The 17,707-nt window shown below is 39.5% G+C and overlaps 1 protein-coding gene across 1 annotated transcript in view; it reads right to left on the bottom strand.

Annotated features, from left to right (window-relative positions):
• The window catches only part of TGFB1 (transforming growth factor beta 1), a 33,280-nt gene that overhangs the window by 6,811 nt on the left and 8,762 nt on the right, over window positions 1-17,707 (bottom strand). The window contains exons 2-4 of the mRNA XM_066582003.1: window positions 8,884-9,044; window positions 6,754-6,871; window positions 5,875-5,955 (exon numbers count right to left, since the gene is read on the bottom strand). Of these exons, the coding sequence (XP_066438100.1) occupies window positions 5,875-5,955; window positions 6,754-6,871; window positions 8,884-9,044 (360 nt within the window). The remainder of the gene's footprint in view (window positions 1-5,874; window positions 5,956-6,753; window positions 6,872-8,883; window positions 9,045-17,707) is intronic.

Raw genomic sequence — 17,707 nt, 5'->3', positions numbered from 1 at the left:
GTACATAAAAACATCTCATGTCTATTATACATTGGACTATATGAGTTGCATGTAGATTCCGGCTGATTACGACATCATGTTCAGGTTCGGAAAAAATGCATAGGTTTTTTGGAACATTAAAACCAAGAAACCCCCCCAAAAAAAGAGCTATCTTTTGGACGTAAAAGACATAATAAAGAAAACGTCCAAGATCGATACTGATCTTGAAGTGTTACTGTATGATACAATTTCACATTCCCTACCGGATAGTGGCTTTTTTTTTTTTTTTTTTGTTGTTTGTGTGTCCATAAGGTTTTTAAGCAATATTTATTAAAAGTTAATTTTTATGAATTTATATTTTTGGGTCCTAAAAGTGAGCTTATCTAATATCTATCTATCTCATATCTATATCTATCTATCTAACTATTATCTATCTATCTCACATCTATATCTATCTATCTAATATCTATCTTTCTATCTCATATCTATATCTCTCTATCTAATATCTATCTCATGTCTATCTCCTATCTATCTATATCTCTCCTATCTATCTATCTCATATCTATCTATCTATCTATCTATCTATCTATCTATCTATCTATCTATCTATCTATCTCATATCTATCTATCTATCTATCTATCTATCTATCTATCTATCTATCTATCTATCTCCTATCTATCTATCTCATATCTCTCTATCTAATATCTATCTCCTATCTATCTATCTATCTATCTATCTATCTATCTATCTATCTATCTATCTCCTATCTATCTCCTATCTATCCATCTACTCATATCTCTCTATCTATCTCACATCTATATCTATCTATCTATCTAGCTATCTATCTATCTCATATCTATCTATCTATCTATCTATCTATCTATCTATCAATCTCATATCTATCTATCTATCTCATATCTATCTCTCTATCTAATATCTATCTATCTCATATCTATATCTATCTATCTATCTAATATCTATATCTATCTATCTAACTATTATCTATCTATCTCACATCTATATCTATCTATCTATCTAATATCTATCTTTCTATCTCATATCTATATCTCTCTATCTAATATCTATCTATCTATCTATCTAATATCTATCTTTCCATCTCATATCTCTCTATCTAATATCTATCTATCTCATATCTATTTATATTTCAATCTAGCTATCTATCTCATATCTATCTATCGCATATCTATCTATCTATCTCTCTCCTATCTATCTATCTCCTATCTATCAATCTCCTATCTATCTATCTCATATCTATCTATCTTCTATCTATCTATCTCCTATTTCATATCTATCTATCTACCTCATATCTCTCTATCTAATATCTATCTATCTCATATCTATCTCCTATCTATCTATATCTCTCTCCTATCTATCTATCTCCTATCTATCTATCTCATATCTATCTATCTCATATCTATCTATCTCCTACCTATCTATCTATCTCATATCTCTCTATCTAATATCTATCTATCTCGTATTTATATCTATCTCCTATCTATCTATCTATCTATCTATCTCCTATCTATCTGTCTATCTCTATCTCATATCTATCTATCTCCTATCTATCTATCTATCATCTATCTATCTATCCCATATCTATCTCATATCTCTCTATCTATCTATCTCATATCTATATCTATCTATCTATCTCATATCTCTCTATCTAATATCTATCTCATATCTATCTATCTATCTCCTATCTATCTATCTATCTATCTCCTATCTATCTATCCATCTCCTATCTCTCTATCTAATATCCATCTATCTCATATCTATATCTATCTATCTATCTATCTATCTATCTATCTATCTATCTATCTATCTATCTATCTATCTATCTATCTCATATCTATATCTATCTATCTCATATCTATATCTATATACTATCTATCTCATATCTATCTATCTATCTATCTCATATCTATCTATCTATCTCATATCTATCTATCCATCTCAAATCTCTCAATCTAATATCTACCTATCTCATATCTATCTATCTCATATCTATATCTATCTATCTATCTATCTATCCATCTCATATCTATCTATCTATCTCATATCTATCTATCTATCTATCTATCTCCTATCTATCTATTTCATATCTATCTATCTATCTCCTATCTATCTATCTATCTATCTCATATCTATCTATCGATCTCATATCACTCTATCTAATATCTATCTATCTCATATTTATGTCTATCTCCTATCTATCTATCTATCTCATATCTATCTATCTCATATCTATCTATCTCCTATCTATCTACCTATCTATCTCATATCTATCTATCTCCTATCTATCTATCATCTATCTATCCCATATCTATCTATCTCCTATCTATCTATCTCATATCTATCTATCTATCTCAAATCTCTCAATCTAATATCTATCTATCTCATATCTATCTATCTCATATCTATATCTATCTATCTATCTATCTCATATCTATTTATCTATCTATCTATCTCCTATCTATCTATTTCATATCTATCTATCTATCTCCTATCTATCTATAACATATCTATCTATCTCCTATCTATCTATCTCATATCTATCTATCTCCTATCTATTTCATATCTATCTATCTATCTCATATCTCTCTATCTATCTATCTATCTATCTCATATCTATCTATCTATCTATCTATCTCATATCTCTCTATCTAATATCTATCTATCTCATATTTATATCTATCTCCTATCTATCTCCTATCTATCTCTCTCATAACTATCTACCTATCTATCTATCTCATATCTATCTATCTATCTCATATCTATCTATCTATCTCCTATCTATCTATTTCATATCTATCTATCTATCTCATATCTATCTATCTATCTCCTATCTATCTATTTCATATCTATCTATCTATCTCATATCTATCTATCTATCATCTATCTATCTCATATCTATCTATCTATCTCCTATCTATCTATATCATATCTATCTATCTCCTATCTATCTATATCATATCTATCTATCTATCTCCTATCTATCTATATCATATCTATCTATCTCCTATCTATCTATTTCATATCTATCTATCTCCTATCTATCTCCTATCTATCTATCTCCTATCTATCTATCTATCTATCTCCTATCTATCTATATCATATCTATCTATCTATCTATCTCCTATCTATCTATCTATCATCTATCTATCTCCTATCTATCTATATCATATCTATCTATCTCCTATCTATCTATATCATATCTATCTATCTCCTATCAATCTCATATCTATCTATCTATCTATCTATCTATCTATCTATCTATCTATCTCATATCTATCTATCTCCTATCTATTTCATATCTATCTATCTATCTATCTATCTATCTATCTATCTATCTATCTCATATCTCTCTATCTAATATCTATCTATCTCATATTTATATCTATCTCCTATCTATCTATCTCATATCTATCTATCTATCTATCTATCTCATATCTATCTATCTATCTATCTCATATCTATCTACCTATCTCATATCTATCTACCTATCTATCTATCTATCTCCCTATCTCATATCTATCTACCTATCTATCTATCTATCTCCCATCTATCTATCTCCTATCTATCTATCATCTATCTATCTATCCCATATCTATCTATCTCCTATCTATCTATCTCATATCTATCTATCTCATATCTATCTATCTATCTCAAATCTCTCAATCTAATATCTATCTATCTCATATCTATGTATCTCATATCTATATCTATCTATCTATCTATCTATCTATCCATCTCATATCTATCTATCTATCTCCTATCTATCTATTTCATATCTATCTATCTCCTATCTATCTATCTATCTATCTATCTATCTATCTATCTATCTATCTATCTCATATCTATCTATCTGTCTCATATCTATCTATCTATCTCCTATCTATCTACATCATATCTATCTATCTCCTATCTATCTATATCATATCTATCTCCTATCTATTTCATATCCATCTATCTATCTCATATCTCTCTATCTAATATCTATCTATCTCATATTTATATCTATCTCCTATCTATCTATCTATCTCCTATCTATCTCTCTCATAACTATCTATCTACCTATCTATCTATCTCATATCTATCTATCTATCTATCTATCTATCTCCTATCTATCTATATATCTCATATTTCTCTATGTAATATCTATCTCATATTTATGTCTATCTCCTATCTATCTATCTATCTATCTCATATCTCTATCTATCTATCTCATATCTATATCTATCTATCTCATATCTATCTATCTATCTCATATCTATCTATATCATATCTATATATATCCTATCTATCTATTTCATATCTATCTATCTCCTATATATCTATCATCTATCTATCTATCTCCTATCTATCTATATCATATCTATCTATCTCCTATCTATCTATATCATATCTATCTATCTCCTATCTATCTATATCATATCTATCTATCTCCTATCTATCTATATCATATCTATCTATCTATCTATCTCATATCTATCTATTTCCTATCTATTTCAGATCTATCTATCTATCTATCTCATATCTCTCTATCTAATATCTATCTAACTCATATTTATATCTATCTCCTATCTATCTATCTCATATCTATCTATCTATCTCATATCTATCTACCTATCTATCTATCTATCTCCCATCTATCTATCTCCTATCTATCTATCATCTATCTATCTATCCCATATCTATCTATCTATCTCCTATCTATCTATCTATCTATCTCATATCTATCTATCTCATATCTATCTATCTATCTATCTATCTATCTATCTCAACTCTCAATCTAATATCTATCTATCTATCTCATATCTATATCTATCTATCTATCCATCTCATATCTATCTATCTCCTATCTATCTATTTCATATCTATCTATCTATGTCCTATCTATCTATCTATCTATCTATCTATCTATCTATCTATCTCATATCTATCTATCTGTCTCATATCTATCTATCTGTCTCATATCTATCTATCTATCTCCTATCTATCTACATCATATCTATCTATCTCCTATCTATCTATATCATATCTATCTATCTCCTATCTATCTATCTCATATCTATCTATCTATCTATCTCATATCTCTCTATCTAATATCTATCTATCTCATATTTATATCTATCTACCTATCTATCTATCTCATATCTATCTATCTATCTCCTATCTATATATATATATATAATATTTCTCTATGTAATATCTATCTATCTCATATTTATATCTATCTCCTATCTATCTATCTATCTATCTATCTATCTATCTATCTATCTATCTATCTATCTATCTATCTATCATCTATCTATCTATCTATCTATCTATCTATCTATCTCCTATCTATCTATCTATCTATCTCCTATCTATCTATCTATCTATCTATCTATCTATCTCATATCTATCTATCTCCTATCTATCTATCTAGCTCATATCTATCTACCTATCTATCTATCTCATATCTATCTATCTCCTATCTATCTATCTATCTCATATCTCTATCTATCTATCTCATATCTATCTACCTATCTATCTATCTCATATCTATATCTATCTTATATCTATCTATCTCATATCTATCTATCTATCTCATATCTATCTATCTATCTATCTATCTATCTATCTATCTATCTATCTATCTATCTATCTCATATCTATATCTATCTATCTCATATCTATATCTATCTCATCTATCTATCATCTATCTATCTATCTGTCTCATATCTATCTATCTATCTGTCTCATATCTATCGATCTGTCTCATATCTATCTATCTATCTATCTATCTATCTATCTATCTATCTATCTATCTATCTATCTCTCTGTCTTCTATCTATGTAATTCTGTCCTTATATCCTTGCCTTACTCACCGCCTATCTTCACCGGCATCTTATAGTCCTTCTCAGTGGTGCAGCTACAAGCCTCTTGCAGAATGAAGCTTTCGTTCACAACTGTAAGCAGACCAAGGACAGCGTTCAGACATTGTTAGGTTGTATTCACGCCGGCGTACTGTCAGAGTCGGAGATGGACAGAACTACTGTAGTAAATTCGCGGGAAGGATCTTTTTCTCAGACTGATAAAGTTAGAAAAATTGCAGCATGTCCTCTTTTTGGGTGATTCTTGTTCAAGAATAGCCCATTATTTTCATAAGAGTGTAAAGAAAAAACACATCGTACTCACATGCCATGCGATCTGCATGCGACTGCGATACGTTTTTAATACCGTTGACAATGGAGACCACAAGAAAAAATTACCAGATAGTAGAAAAAATGTGCAATAAAAATAGATGTGAAAGTGGCAAGATAAGAGCTCGGAAATAACAGGATGATTGTACAGAAAACGGCCGTTACTCACTGACCACAATCGTGAACAGATAGAAGGCATGGGTGGTGATTTGGGTACCACGGTTCCATCTCTGTGATACTTATGCCCAAGTCTGTATGATCAAGAGGCACAGGGGCGCAAACTAGCAGGGCAGACTCAATAGAAAAAAACAAATCAATCCAACCCCACCCCCGTCCCTAAGTCGATCTTAGGGGCTTCATCCGTTGTTGACGGTGAGCAAAGTATCCAAGAGAATGTGGCCCAACTGCCGGTCCAACGCTGTGGCCAATGTTATGCGTGCGGCAGTTTAGCTGCGACTACAGCTCCGGCTGGAGGTTCCGACACAGATGTCCAACCGGACCGGGCAGGTCTCATGGCTGTGTGTAAAAAGACAAAAGTTACATTTCCAACCAATCATCTCTCACCTGGTCGGGACAGCCACCATTTCACTGTATCAGTGACATCGAATGACAGCCACTCGTCCTTATTTCCTGGAAAGACAAACCTGCTGTCCAGGTATCGAAAGGAATTACTGCTCTCCACCTGTGAGGAAAAGTGAGAAGCCTTTTATGGGTGCAATAAAACCAATATCCACAAATACTACAGAACATACAAGTTGTGAGGTTCCATCATTTATTACAGAGGTCACAAAAATATTGTGATAAGCCACACCCCTAACCACACCTCTGAACGATACCTCCTTTTAACCGTGGTTGGTATTTTTTGGTGACCTCAGGTGGACTACAAGTAGACATGTGGTCAGAGGAATTTCTACCTGCTGTACAGTGGACTGCATCTCTATGATGCACAGACTCGTTTAGGTCCCTGCCACTCAATCATCAGGTCACATTCATGTTTCTTCAGGAGGACAAAAGAAGTGGGTACAGCAGGGGTGTTGCCAGCACTGGGGATCTGAGACATTTGCCCCGGACCTCTAATGCCGAGCCTTGGAGCTGCTAAGGAGTGCCGATATAGGTGATAACAATGGTGGAGCTGGAACCAGAGGCCTCTGCTCTATCGTACTCCGTCGCTGGGAATGCTTTGAAAAAAAACAAGTATTAAATTCGCCTAAAGTCCAATTAGCGCAGCTCTCCTTCCTGCACTGGCACAGTCCTGGCAGCGTGATGACATCACTACATCATGTTCATGTTCCTTGCACGGGGGCTGTGGCAGTGCAGGAAGGAGAGCTGCGCTAATTGGACTTTAGGCGAATTTAATACTTGTTTTTTTTTAAACCATTCCCAGTGACGGAGTACGATAGAGCAGAGGCCTCTGGTTCCAGCTCCACCATTGTTATCACCTATATCGGCACTTAAGGGGTGCATTATTATAGAAGGAGGCTCTCAAGGGGGCATTATACTATACAAGGGGGCACTATTGTTGTGTGGGTTAGTAAGCAGAGCACAATTACTATTTGTGGTACAAACTCTCACATTTGTAATGTCTGTAGCACAATATGGGACACTATCTGGAATATTGTGGGGTCTGCCTGTGTGCTACTATTTCTTTTAGTAATGACAGCTAGGACATTATTAATTCTGAAATACAATATTTGAAGCAGATAGGGAATACCGGCACAGCATTAGGGGTAGCAGTAGGATGAAGAGTTTGGCATGTTGGTAAAAGTATTTTGGTGCTGGAGAAGCCAAAGATGTCTGTGCTGCAAATTTTCAGAAGCCTGTCGTGGCTGGAAGAAGTGGTCATGATGCTGTGGGCTGGATAGAAATGTCAGGAATAGTGCGCACCTGCAGCCAGCATGGATGTCACCCACAATCACAGGATAGAACGGTACTACAATTATCTATACAATCCTGTATAGAACCAGTAACTGGCTATATGGTCCCTTATGGTGCTAATATTTCTCTTTGTACAGTGGTTTTATAAGTAACAGTGTAGAGGTCCTGTTCTGTCACTTTGTAGTGTTAATAGTGCCATGTATTACTTGGGCCTTGTATAATCGAATTGGTATGATTGATATAATTCATGTAGGGCAAAGATCATTTGAAAGTAAGATAAAGATCGGCCAGCCCAAGAGACAGTGACTGTGACATACCTACCTTAGTGACACAGGTTCTAGGAGATACATCAGTGTTGGGTTCCCCTTAGGAATATGTAGGCCATGTAGCACTACATACCGAAGCTCCACAGCAGCTCCGATCTCCTGTCTGGGAAGGCCACACCAGAAATAGTCAGATGGCCCTTAATTCTGTTTGTGTGAACAGAGGATAATGGGGTGTGGATACAGGTTGACGACCTTGTGGTTTTGGACTCCCCTCTTCAGAGGAACTGCATTGTTTGCAAACAGGGTTTTAGGAAAGTTATCCAAGGGTCAAGGAGTAATGGTGCTAAGGGAAAACGAACCACGGGGCCATTCTGGGCCATTCTGTCCCAGGCGACAGGACCCTGCTTGACCTTTGCTATGTGGACCCCTCTCATCTGCTATTTGGTTTTTGCAGCTACCACTCTGATACTGATGCTTTATGTGGCCTCCTTGGTTCATGTGTAAAACCCATAGTCACAGTGTGGTCATGACGATCCCACCGCCTCCAGCTTACCCTGTGGAGCTCCAGCCTGATCTCTTCATTCTGATCCTTGTTTGGATCTTCTTTCCGATACATTCGCAGTTCTGCATTGTGTAGCAGGTCTGGGCTGTCCAAAAACTCCCTTGCAAGGGATGCATTGAAGGTGAAGACATATTTTTCATTGTTACTGTTCTCTAAACAGAGAATTGATAAATCCAGACATTAATATGCTGTTTAATATAAAGTACATATATATTACAGTATAATAATACATGCCCTGAAAGCATATCTGCCTAATCATCCACTAATATAGGTGTAGCCTACCAAGGTGGATGAGCTGTGCGGCAACTTCTGTAGAAACTGTAATGGTATCTGTTTGGAAGTCTAGTTATATTATAATATGGGGTACAGGAGCCGAAGCCTTCAGCAATCAGCTGATCACGCTGGTGGCTACATTCTGATGAGACAACCCCTCTAAGAAATAGTTGATTAATATTGTCCACAACTTGATACCGAGAAAACATCCAAGAATTCAATGACTTTTAAACAAAACTTTTTGGTGTTTAAGAAGAGTCAGTCAGCTGGAGCATGCTGTCCAAACTGCAGACCCATGCTATAGAGCCGGAGGAGCTGAGCAGATCGATATATAGTCTTATGGGGAAAGATTCAGCAGAACTATTCCCTGTATGTACACTCATACACACATATCTGTCAATCACTGATAGCTCCGCCCATTGGACTGTTCAGCTCAGAATGTGCAGAGATATAAATGAATAAAGTACAAGTTAGACTGTATATATACAATCTGCCCAGCTCCTCCTGCTCTATAACATCCTGCCTGCAGTTTGAACAGTTCGAGCTGACAGATGCCCTTTAAATAAAGTAGTCAGGTTCTTCCTTACAAGACACATACGGTACTAGTGCATCTTGTCTTCACTGGATGTAAGGGTGGAGAGATGGGGTGGGCGCGCACAGTTATACGGTATGCCCAGGTGATGGGCACATCTGCTCATTGGCTGGCCAGCTCTCCAGAGACAGATGTACCGCCCATCCCCCTGAGAAGCTCACACATATGTCCGCTGGAGTGCCCCCGCCACTGAGCTCATACATGTCCCTGCCGGCCGAGTGCCATGTTCACTCTTGTCAGCCCGATCAACCGCTATCACTCTCTCGTGGCTGTGGTCCGGTCCCATCCACTGGTCCCACCACTGTGTACACCGCCCATCCTCTGAGAACCGCACACTTCTCCCCCTTTGCCAGAATCCCCCCACCAGAGTGCCATGTCCGCTAGCGGGGATGCCGAGGAGTTACAGCCGGCTGAGGGTGAGTAGCGGAGCCTCTGGTGGAGACAGCCAGACTGCTTCAGCAGTGTTGTGCCCTATATTGTGGGGAGTGCTACAGTTGCAGCTTCCAGCTATATGCTTGTGTGTGGACCGCTGTCAGCATACCAGTGTCACTACGGCACAGCTGGAGGAGCTGGCCAACGAGCAACATGCTGCTTCACAAAAGCCCATCTTCAGGGCACAGTGCACAGTGCACCGACCTCCAGAGTCCTCAATGTGTGGGCCAGCCAGCCAATCACCAGTGGTGGGCGTGTAAGGGCATCTTGTCTCCACCCATTCCGCTGGTGGAGACAAGATGCACCAGTACCGCACACAATGAACTGACTAGCCATGAAAAGGTAAAGATGGTTTACTGAAACCAAGAGGTATTATCAGATCAGCAGATCAGTGTTCTCCATTTTGTTCAATCCAATGTGGAAAAAGGAAAGTTGATTCAATAAAGTTGCTTATTTTCCATCCCTAATTAGTCAGGATTGAAGTGGACCACAGAGCTGAAGAAGTCTGAGGTCTCTTGTAAACCCATGCATCAGTCTCAAGCCACTCATCGATAATTATGGGACACATTTATTACTGGGGTTGGGACAGACATCTGGTGTAAGTTTCACCTCTGTTTGGTGCACATCAATTTAGAAAGGTTTACTATTGATTTGCACCACAAAGAACAGATCTCACTTCACTTTTCAACAGTGTCTAGAAAAGGAGGTAGGGATCGCTGCTTGATCAGAATGTTGAGACATTTATGACAGTTTTTAAGAAGTTACAAAATTTGTAGGAATCTCATTCCAGGTGAGGTTGTGTACAAAGGGACTCCACGCCGCTAGACATATTTAAAGATGTGACAAATTTATGAACATTCTGCAACATTTGATACATTTCTTGCATCTTTAAACTACAGAAGGGAAGAAAAGCAGCCGAAAAACTGGTGTCAAAATTCCCTTCATGGTAAATAACCCGGCCCCCCCCCCCCCCCCTTCCCGTCTTCAGGAGCAACTAAAGGCACCTCTTGAATTAAATTATCAAAGTAACCCTCTGGTTTGGAGACAAAATTTTGCCCTGCGACCAGGAGGGGCAGTTATACTTCCTGCTGCTGGTCTTCTGTGCTGATGCCCCTCTGATCCGCTGCTTCCAGGTCCCGTTTTCAGCTGTACAAGATAGCTGGCACAATCTTTAGACTACCTAATCCCCACAGTGCATTGGTTGTGTTATTCTACACCTGCTCTCTGATTGGCCAGCACTACTGACATGATCAGTGCTGGCCAATCAGAGAGCAGAGCACAATGTTCATTAAGTAGCTAGAAATATGCAGTGGTTATTGGAAAACAGGATTGATAATCAGTGGATTAGAGGGATATCAGCATAGAAGAATGACAGCAGGTAATATACTCCCCCCACTTCAGTCCGGGGACAGAATTTTGACCCCAAAATGGAGGGTCGCTTTAAATTGTAAACCATTCAAAACTCCACGCCTCTTAGATGTACCCTGAAAATAAGAGCAGAAAGCTGCCCATGCATAGTTTGATTTATAACCTCCTCCCCCATAGCAAAAATTGGACGCTATGGCAGTAGACTTAGCTTGCAGACATATTAGTCCATTAAGCCACAATACCATAGTGAAATTAGTAGTATGCACATTTTTGGGTAGCTGTATTTCCCGTCTTGTTGCCCTCTCTCCTTTCACAAAGGTGGGAGCTATGTTATAGGATACTAGCTAATATACCCGGCTTCGCCCGAGTTAATTTGGTACTGGTGTTTATCTAGTGTTCACACGGAAAATCTTATGAAGTCGTGGTTACTTTAGAGATACCGAGGAAAAACATATGTTCACCATTTTGCCTAGTTCTCTGCGTTACCCAGGAAACACCACGGGGAGGTAACCATGCGACGTTTCCTTTATATAAAATGACATCAGGAAGTGAGAGAATTAGATTACGTACATAAAATTTGGACACTAATTCTTTTGTGATTAGAATTGAATAATCGAGTTGGGACCCATTAGCTTTTCCTACTTATGACATAATCAATGCTCGTGCCAAATTTTATGTTTCTACGACATCGGGAAGTTGTAGAATTAGTAGTCAGTCAGTCAGTGAGTGAGTCAGTGAGGGCTTTCGTCTTTATATATATAGATGGGAAGTTCGAGTTACTGGTTAGCACTCTTCCATTACTTGGAGCTGCTACTTTTAGCGGTCCTAGAAAGTTTCATCTGCTATACAGTAGACTGCTCCTTTATGCTGCACAGACTTGTTTAGGTTTCTATAATTCATGGAAAAACAAGCTTGAAAAGACTGTGCAAGAGAATAGTCAGTTTTAGGATGAAAGCATGCGAGGCATAGGATGGAACAAGGAGGATAATAAGTTATTTACTGTCTGTGTCTCATGATGGGGACATTGTTTGAGAAAGCACAAATAGGCGTAGACAGCAATTATACCCCCAACGATGAACATCGTTTTGCTCTTGAGGTCGAATAGCATATATAATATAATAGCTTCCAGATCCATATTTTCTCTTTGACAAGGGGTTGAGGGATGGCCGGTAGTTGACAAATAGTGTTGTGCGAACGCAAACCAGGTTTTTAGCAAATTTCTACCCAAAACAGGGTTCTACTGGTCCGGTTCGCTCAATACTAGTTCTAAACACTACTGTATAACATTGTCTACTCTCAGAGTCTTATGCAAGGCTTTCATGGCTCCTAAAGAGTGTTTTACACCAGTTTTAGGGGAATTGGTGAACTTCCGGTTCGGTTCAAACTAATTCAAACCAACGACTTTGCAAAAGTTTAAGAGTTCGCTCATCACTATTGGCAAATATTCTTACAAAGAGATCATTGATTGTGCACATGCGTTAGGCCAGCTGCATGTTTCCATGTTTCCTCCACTGACATGAGTCTTGGGTAGCACCTATCTGCCCACAGACGTCATTAGTCAACAGTATCCACCCTCCTCGAACACACTGACAACAGAAAGCAGGAGAATGGATGGATTAGATTTTGCCCATGGAAAAGTACCCTGGTTATTTCATCCTACTCATGCCTGCAGCCGAGGAACCTTCATGAACATTGTGTATGATGTAGATACAGTTACTGCTTGTACACAGATGGTCCTAAACTCCGCATCCCATGCAAGAAGTATCAGATGTGACTGAAAACTTAAGTAGGTTTGATCTTAGAAAACACCTTTTTACGGAACATACAGAAATCCCAACTTACTTTGTTCTTACTTGAAGCTCGCACATATGATGGTGGAACCTACATCTGAAGGACATATCACAAAGATCGAGGTGTTTGAGCAGATCAGTTGATGGTATTCTGCTAAATGATCAATTGAATAGTCCAATGAGGTATTCTGAGATAATAGCTGTTGGGGGATCCCTCATTCAGAAGCTTTATCAATTAGCTGGAATTGAGAGTGCCTAGAAAGAGTGTGACTTCCTCTGGAGGACCCCCCAGATCCGTATATGATCCAGATAGCCCACTGATTTCAATGAGCATGATGTAATGCTGCTTCCCTCCTGTTGGTGCACTGCAGGAGAATGAAACACTTGTGGCAGATTGCAGCTATTCATTGGGGGTTCCAGCAGTATAACAACCTGTGATCAGCTAATTTTTGTAAAAAAGTGATTCCCAAGTGGAAAACCCATTTTAATTCTGATTTTAATCTGCTTGTTTTAGTATTTTTGGGGGGATGCTTCTATTAAAAAGGAATTGTAAGGAGCAGATAATACCTTTAAAAGGAACCTGTCTTGTACTATAAGCACCATAAACTAAGTTATGCTTATAGCATAGGTCCCACAGAGTCTGGTGGGTGTCTTTATAATACTTACCAGGCCCCCCCGTTCCATCACTGTTACTCCAGGAAGTGGTCCCTCAGTCTATCAGCGTGACTCTTCTCTTCACTCAGTGCGCATACACTTCCATAGGGAACAGATTGTGTGTACACGCACGGACTGAAGAAAAGAGTCACACTGATAGATGAAGAGCCGTAGTCCCGCTGTAAAAGATGATGTCACCGGAAATCACCGGATCACCAACCACAGACTGCAGTGTCACCGTTCCAAACTCCTAGCATCATGGCGCTCACGATGCCATGAGAACAGGCTTCTGATTGGCTGCAGTGGTCAGGTGATTCCTGGTGATATCACCCTCCACAACAAGTACTGGGAGGATGGGAGGGATCATGGTGGCTCGAGGACGGCAGGGATCAGGTGGATCATGGTGGCTCGAGGACAGCAGGGATCAGGTGGATCATGGTGGCTCGAGGACGGCAGGGATCCGGTGGATCCCGGTGGCAGAGGATGGGTAAGTACAGCTCCTTTTGTTGTAGCACAGTGGGCGCTATAAGAGGTCTGTTTTCTGGTATTCACATACTTTATACTAAGTTATTACCGTTTCTAATAGTTAATCTATTCATGAATATTGCTGAAGTGTAACCCCCCCTCTTAGTACAGTTTGGAGTTGATTTCCATCTTCTTCTCATGTCAGGGAGGGCCTTACGTTTTAAAGATGCGTTCTTGGAAAAGGTTTTCCCTAGAAATATCCCTCTTCCCGAATTTACGATCTGCACAAAAACATCTCTCTCTTTGCTTTTTGGTTCAGTTCCCTTCTACGTAGAATAAACCACGTAAAGAGTACAAAAAGGCTATTGTATTTTTACGATCGTGTCTAGTAACCACTTCATGAGCAATATGTCAGAATCTCCCAGCTATGGGGGGTTGTGGAGGTAGCAGTCGCACCCAGACTCCAGAGCTTGAGGGGGCCCAAGGTCCGTCTGCCAAATAAGACGACACCAGTCTTGTAAATGGTACCTGGAAGGCGAGGGGCCGTGTTACAAAGCTTGACTGCGGCCCAGAAGCTTCCATTAGACCTCTGCTTGCATATATATATATATATACTCGTCAAGTCTTACTTCAACATGTTGGCAGCCATGAAATGTTCAGAAAGCATACTTTGATCTGCGATCGGCTGATACTTGGGGCTGAAGTCGTACGCGGAGTTGTGGTTCCGAGAGCGCTGCTCCACACGTGCGCTCCAGACGGGCTCATGTTTCAGGTGTGGATCAGACGGCAGCCCCATGTGTTTAGCATGAGGGCGGTTTGGGAAGTCTTTGTAACAATCGCTGCATAGTCTGAAGCCTTATGGGATGCCGGGCATGGGGGGGGCTCAGACAGTCAAATAAACAGTTTCCTATGCCCAGGCCCCCTCCTTGATTGCAAGCACTTTGCTGCACAACTGCTTGCTGGCTGATCGTCCTCTAAGGTTCTGGAGATCATAGAGTTCGCTGACAACCGGAGTGTATAAATCATCTCATCAGCGCTTGACTCATTGCGTTAGCATGCAGACTGCAAGATACTGCCGATTGTCATATCTACATACAATGCATTCCTGACAATGTTCCCAGAGCGACGGTCCAGGACACAAAGGGTCATCATCTGATTCCCATTATACAGTGCAACACATATGAAACGTCTTCTGAAGTGCACACACTATATTGTATCTGCCTTTCCCAGCAGCTGATAGGGGTTGGGGGAAGGGAACATCACTGTTGTGGCCTCCTGCAATCAGCTGTTATCACACTGTGTAATCTCTAGAATGCCCATGGTTATAGAGAGAGGGAGAAGAGAAGATCCTCCAATGGGGGAACCCCCCTATGCATAATGAGACACATAGTAACACATTACTTCACCAGACTCCAGTTAAACTTCATGGGGGAGAATGCTATTCGTATACTCCTAAATAAGACATTTAAAGGGGCTGTGCAGGATTATAATAACATGATTGCCTTCTTCCAGAAACAGCGCTACACTTGTCCATGGGTTTTGTCTGGTATTGCAGCTCAGCTTTATTAAAGGGCTACTTCGGCAAAAACACATTTTTCTATCCTTTCATTGCCTGTCACACTCTGAACACCTCCTATGTATATTGCCATCACTTCCATGCAGATTTGCCTACTGTCTGATACTTATCAGACACCATCTTGATGCAGAGATTTCTCCCTGCTCACTTTCTCTATGCTCTGCTAACACTCCCATGACCAGCTAGAGGCAGTACCATATCTGCCTGCAGGGAGGACAGTAGCATTAGAATCTGTATTCTAGATTCACCTACATAGACTACAGACCATAAGTATATTCAGAAGGCTGAACTATCATCTCATTCATTATAACTGTGTGACATAAGCATCTAATCGTCAGCAGTAACTGTGATAGTCTTTGTCTCCCCCTAGATTCCATGTAATATTACCACACAGAAATTATGCTTACTAAAAACCGACTTCTTGAGAGAATATAAAGCCAAGTAATTCTCAGATGGTCATAATGAGGTCACATGACCCCCTGAAGACAAAGACTCCAGGGTCTTCAGATATAATGGAATAACTAACCAAGGTAATACGAGCTGCTTATATACTGGGGGACTAGTTACATAATTCAGAACTGGCTGAGTGATCGTACTCAAAGAGTGGTCATAAATGGCTGCACATCCAAGTGGAAGAATGTATCAGGTGGGGACCACAAGGCTCTGTTCTAGGCCCAGTGTTGGCCAACATTGTTATAAATAATAATCTATATTGAGGGGAAACATCAAATTTGCTGACAACACAAAGCTAGGAGGGATAGCTAACACTAGGGAAGAGAGAGAGGATTCAAAAAGATCTAGAAAAGCTTGTACAGTGGTCGGCGACTAACAGAATGGTATTTAACAAGGAGAAATGCAAAGTCCTACATCTGGGCAAGAAGAATGAAGAAAGCGCATACAGAATGGGAGGAATTGGGCTAAGCAGCAGCACATGTGAAAAAGACTTGGGTATACTAATAGATCATAGACTGAACATGAGTCAACAATGTGATGCAGCAGCCAAAAAGGCAAAACACAATTCTGAGATGTATTAAGAGAAGCATAGAGTCTAGATCACGTGAGGTCATTATCCCCTCTACTCTTCCTTAGTCAGACCTCATCTGGAATACTGGGTCCAGTTCTGGGCACCCCACTTTATACAAGACATAGACAAACTGGAGCAAGTTCAGAGAAGAGTTACCAAGATGGTGAGCGGTCTGCAAATCATGTCCTATGAGGAACGGTTAAAGGATCTGGGAATGTTTAGCTTGCAGAAGAGAAGGCTGAGAGGAGACTTAAAGGGGTTGTCCGGCCAGAAACATTACATCTCATTACTTCTGTTTGCCCATTTTCATGGTTACGACAAGTCTTCTGTTCTTCTTGTCGGGCCGGCTCCAGGTCTTGACGGGACATCGGGGACGCGCTTCTTGCTTCCTGCTTGTTGTCTCTACTGCGCATGTGCAGTAGAGCTTCAGCGGCTAGGAAGCTCTGGTCTGCCTGCAGGGGACGCGCTGCTGCTGGATCTCCTTGGAAAGGTAAGAACCTGAAGGGGGAGGGGTTTGGGAGGATGGGGGGGTGCTAGTGTCAGCGGCCGGTCTGACAGATGCGGGGGGGGGGGGGGGCTAGTAGTGCCGGCGGCTGATCTGTCACATGCAGAGGGGGGTGGGGGGGATCTGGGGGGGGGGG

The sequence above is a fragment of the Eleutherodactylus coqui genome, chromosome 10 (assembly GCF_035609145.1).
Source record: "Eleutherodactylus coqui strain aEleCoq1 chromosome 10, aEleCoq1.hap1, whole genome shotgun sequence".
NCBI lineage: Eukaryota > Metazoa > Chordata > Amphibia > Anura > Eleutherodactylidae > Eleutherodactylus > Eleutherodactylus coqui.
Note: the sequence above shows the minus strand (reverse complement) of the source record. Positions and strands in the feature narration are given on the sequence as shown.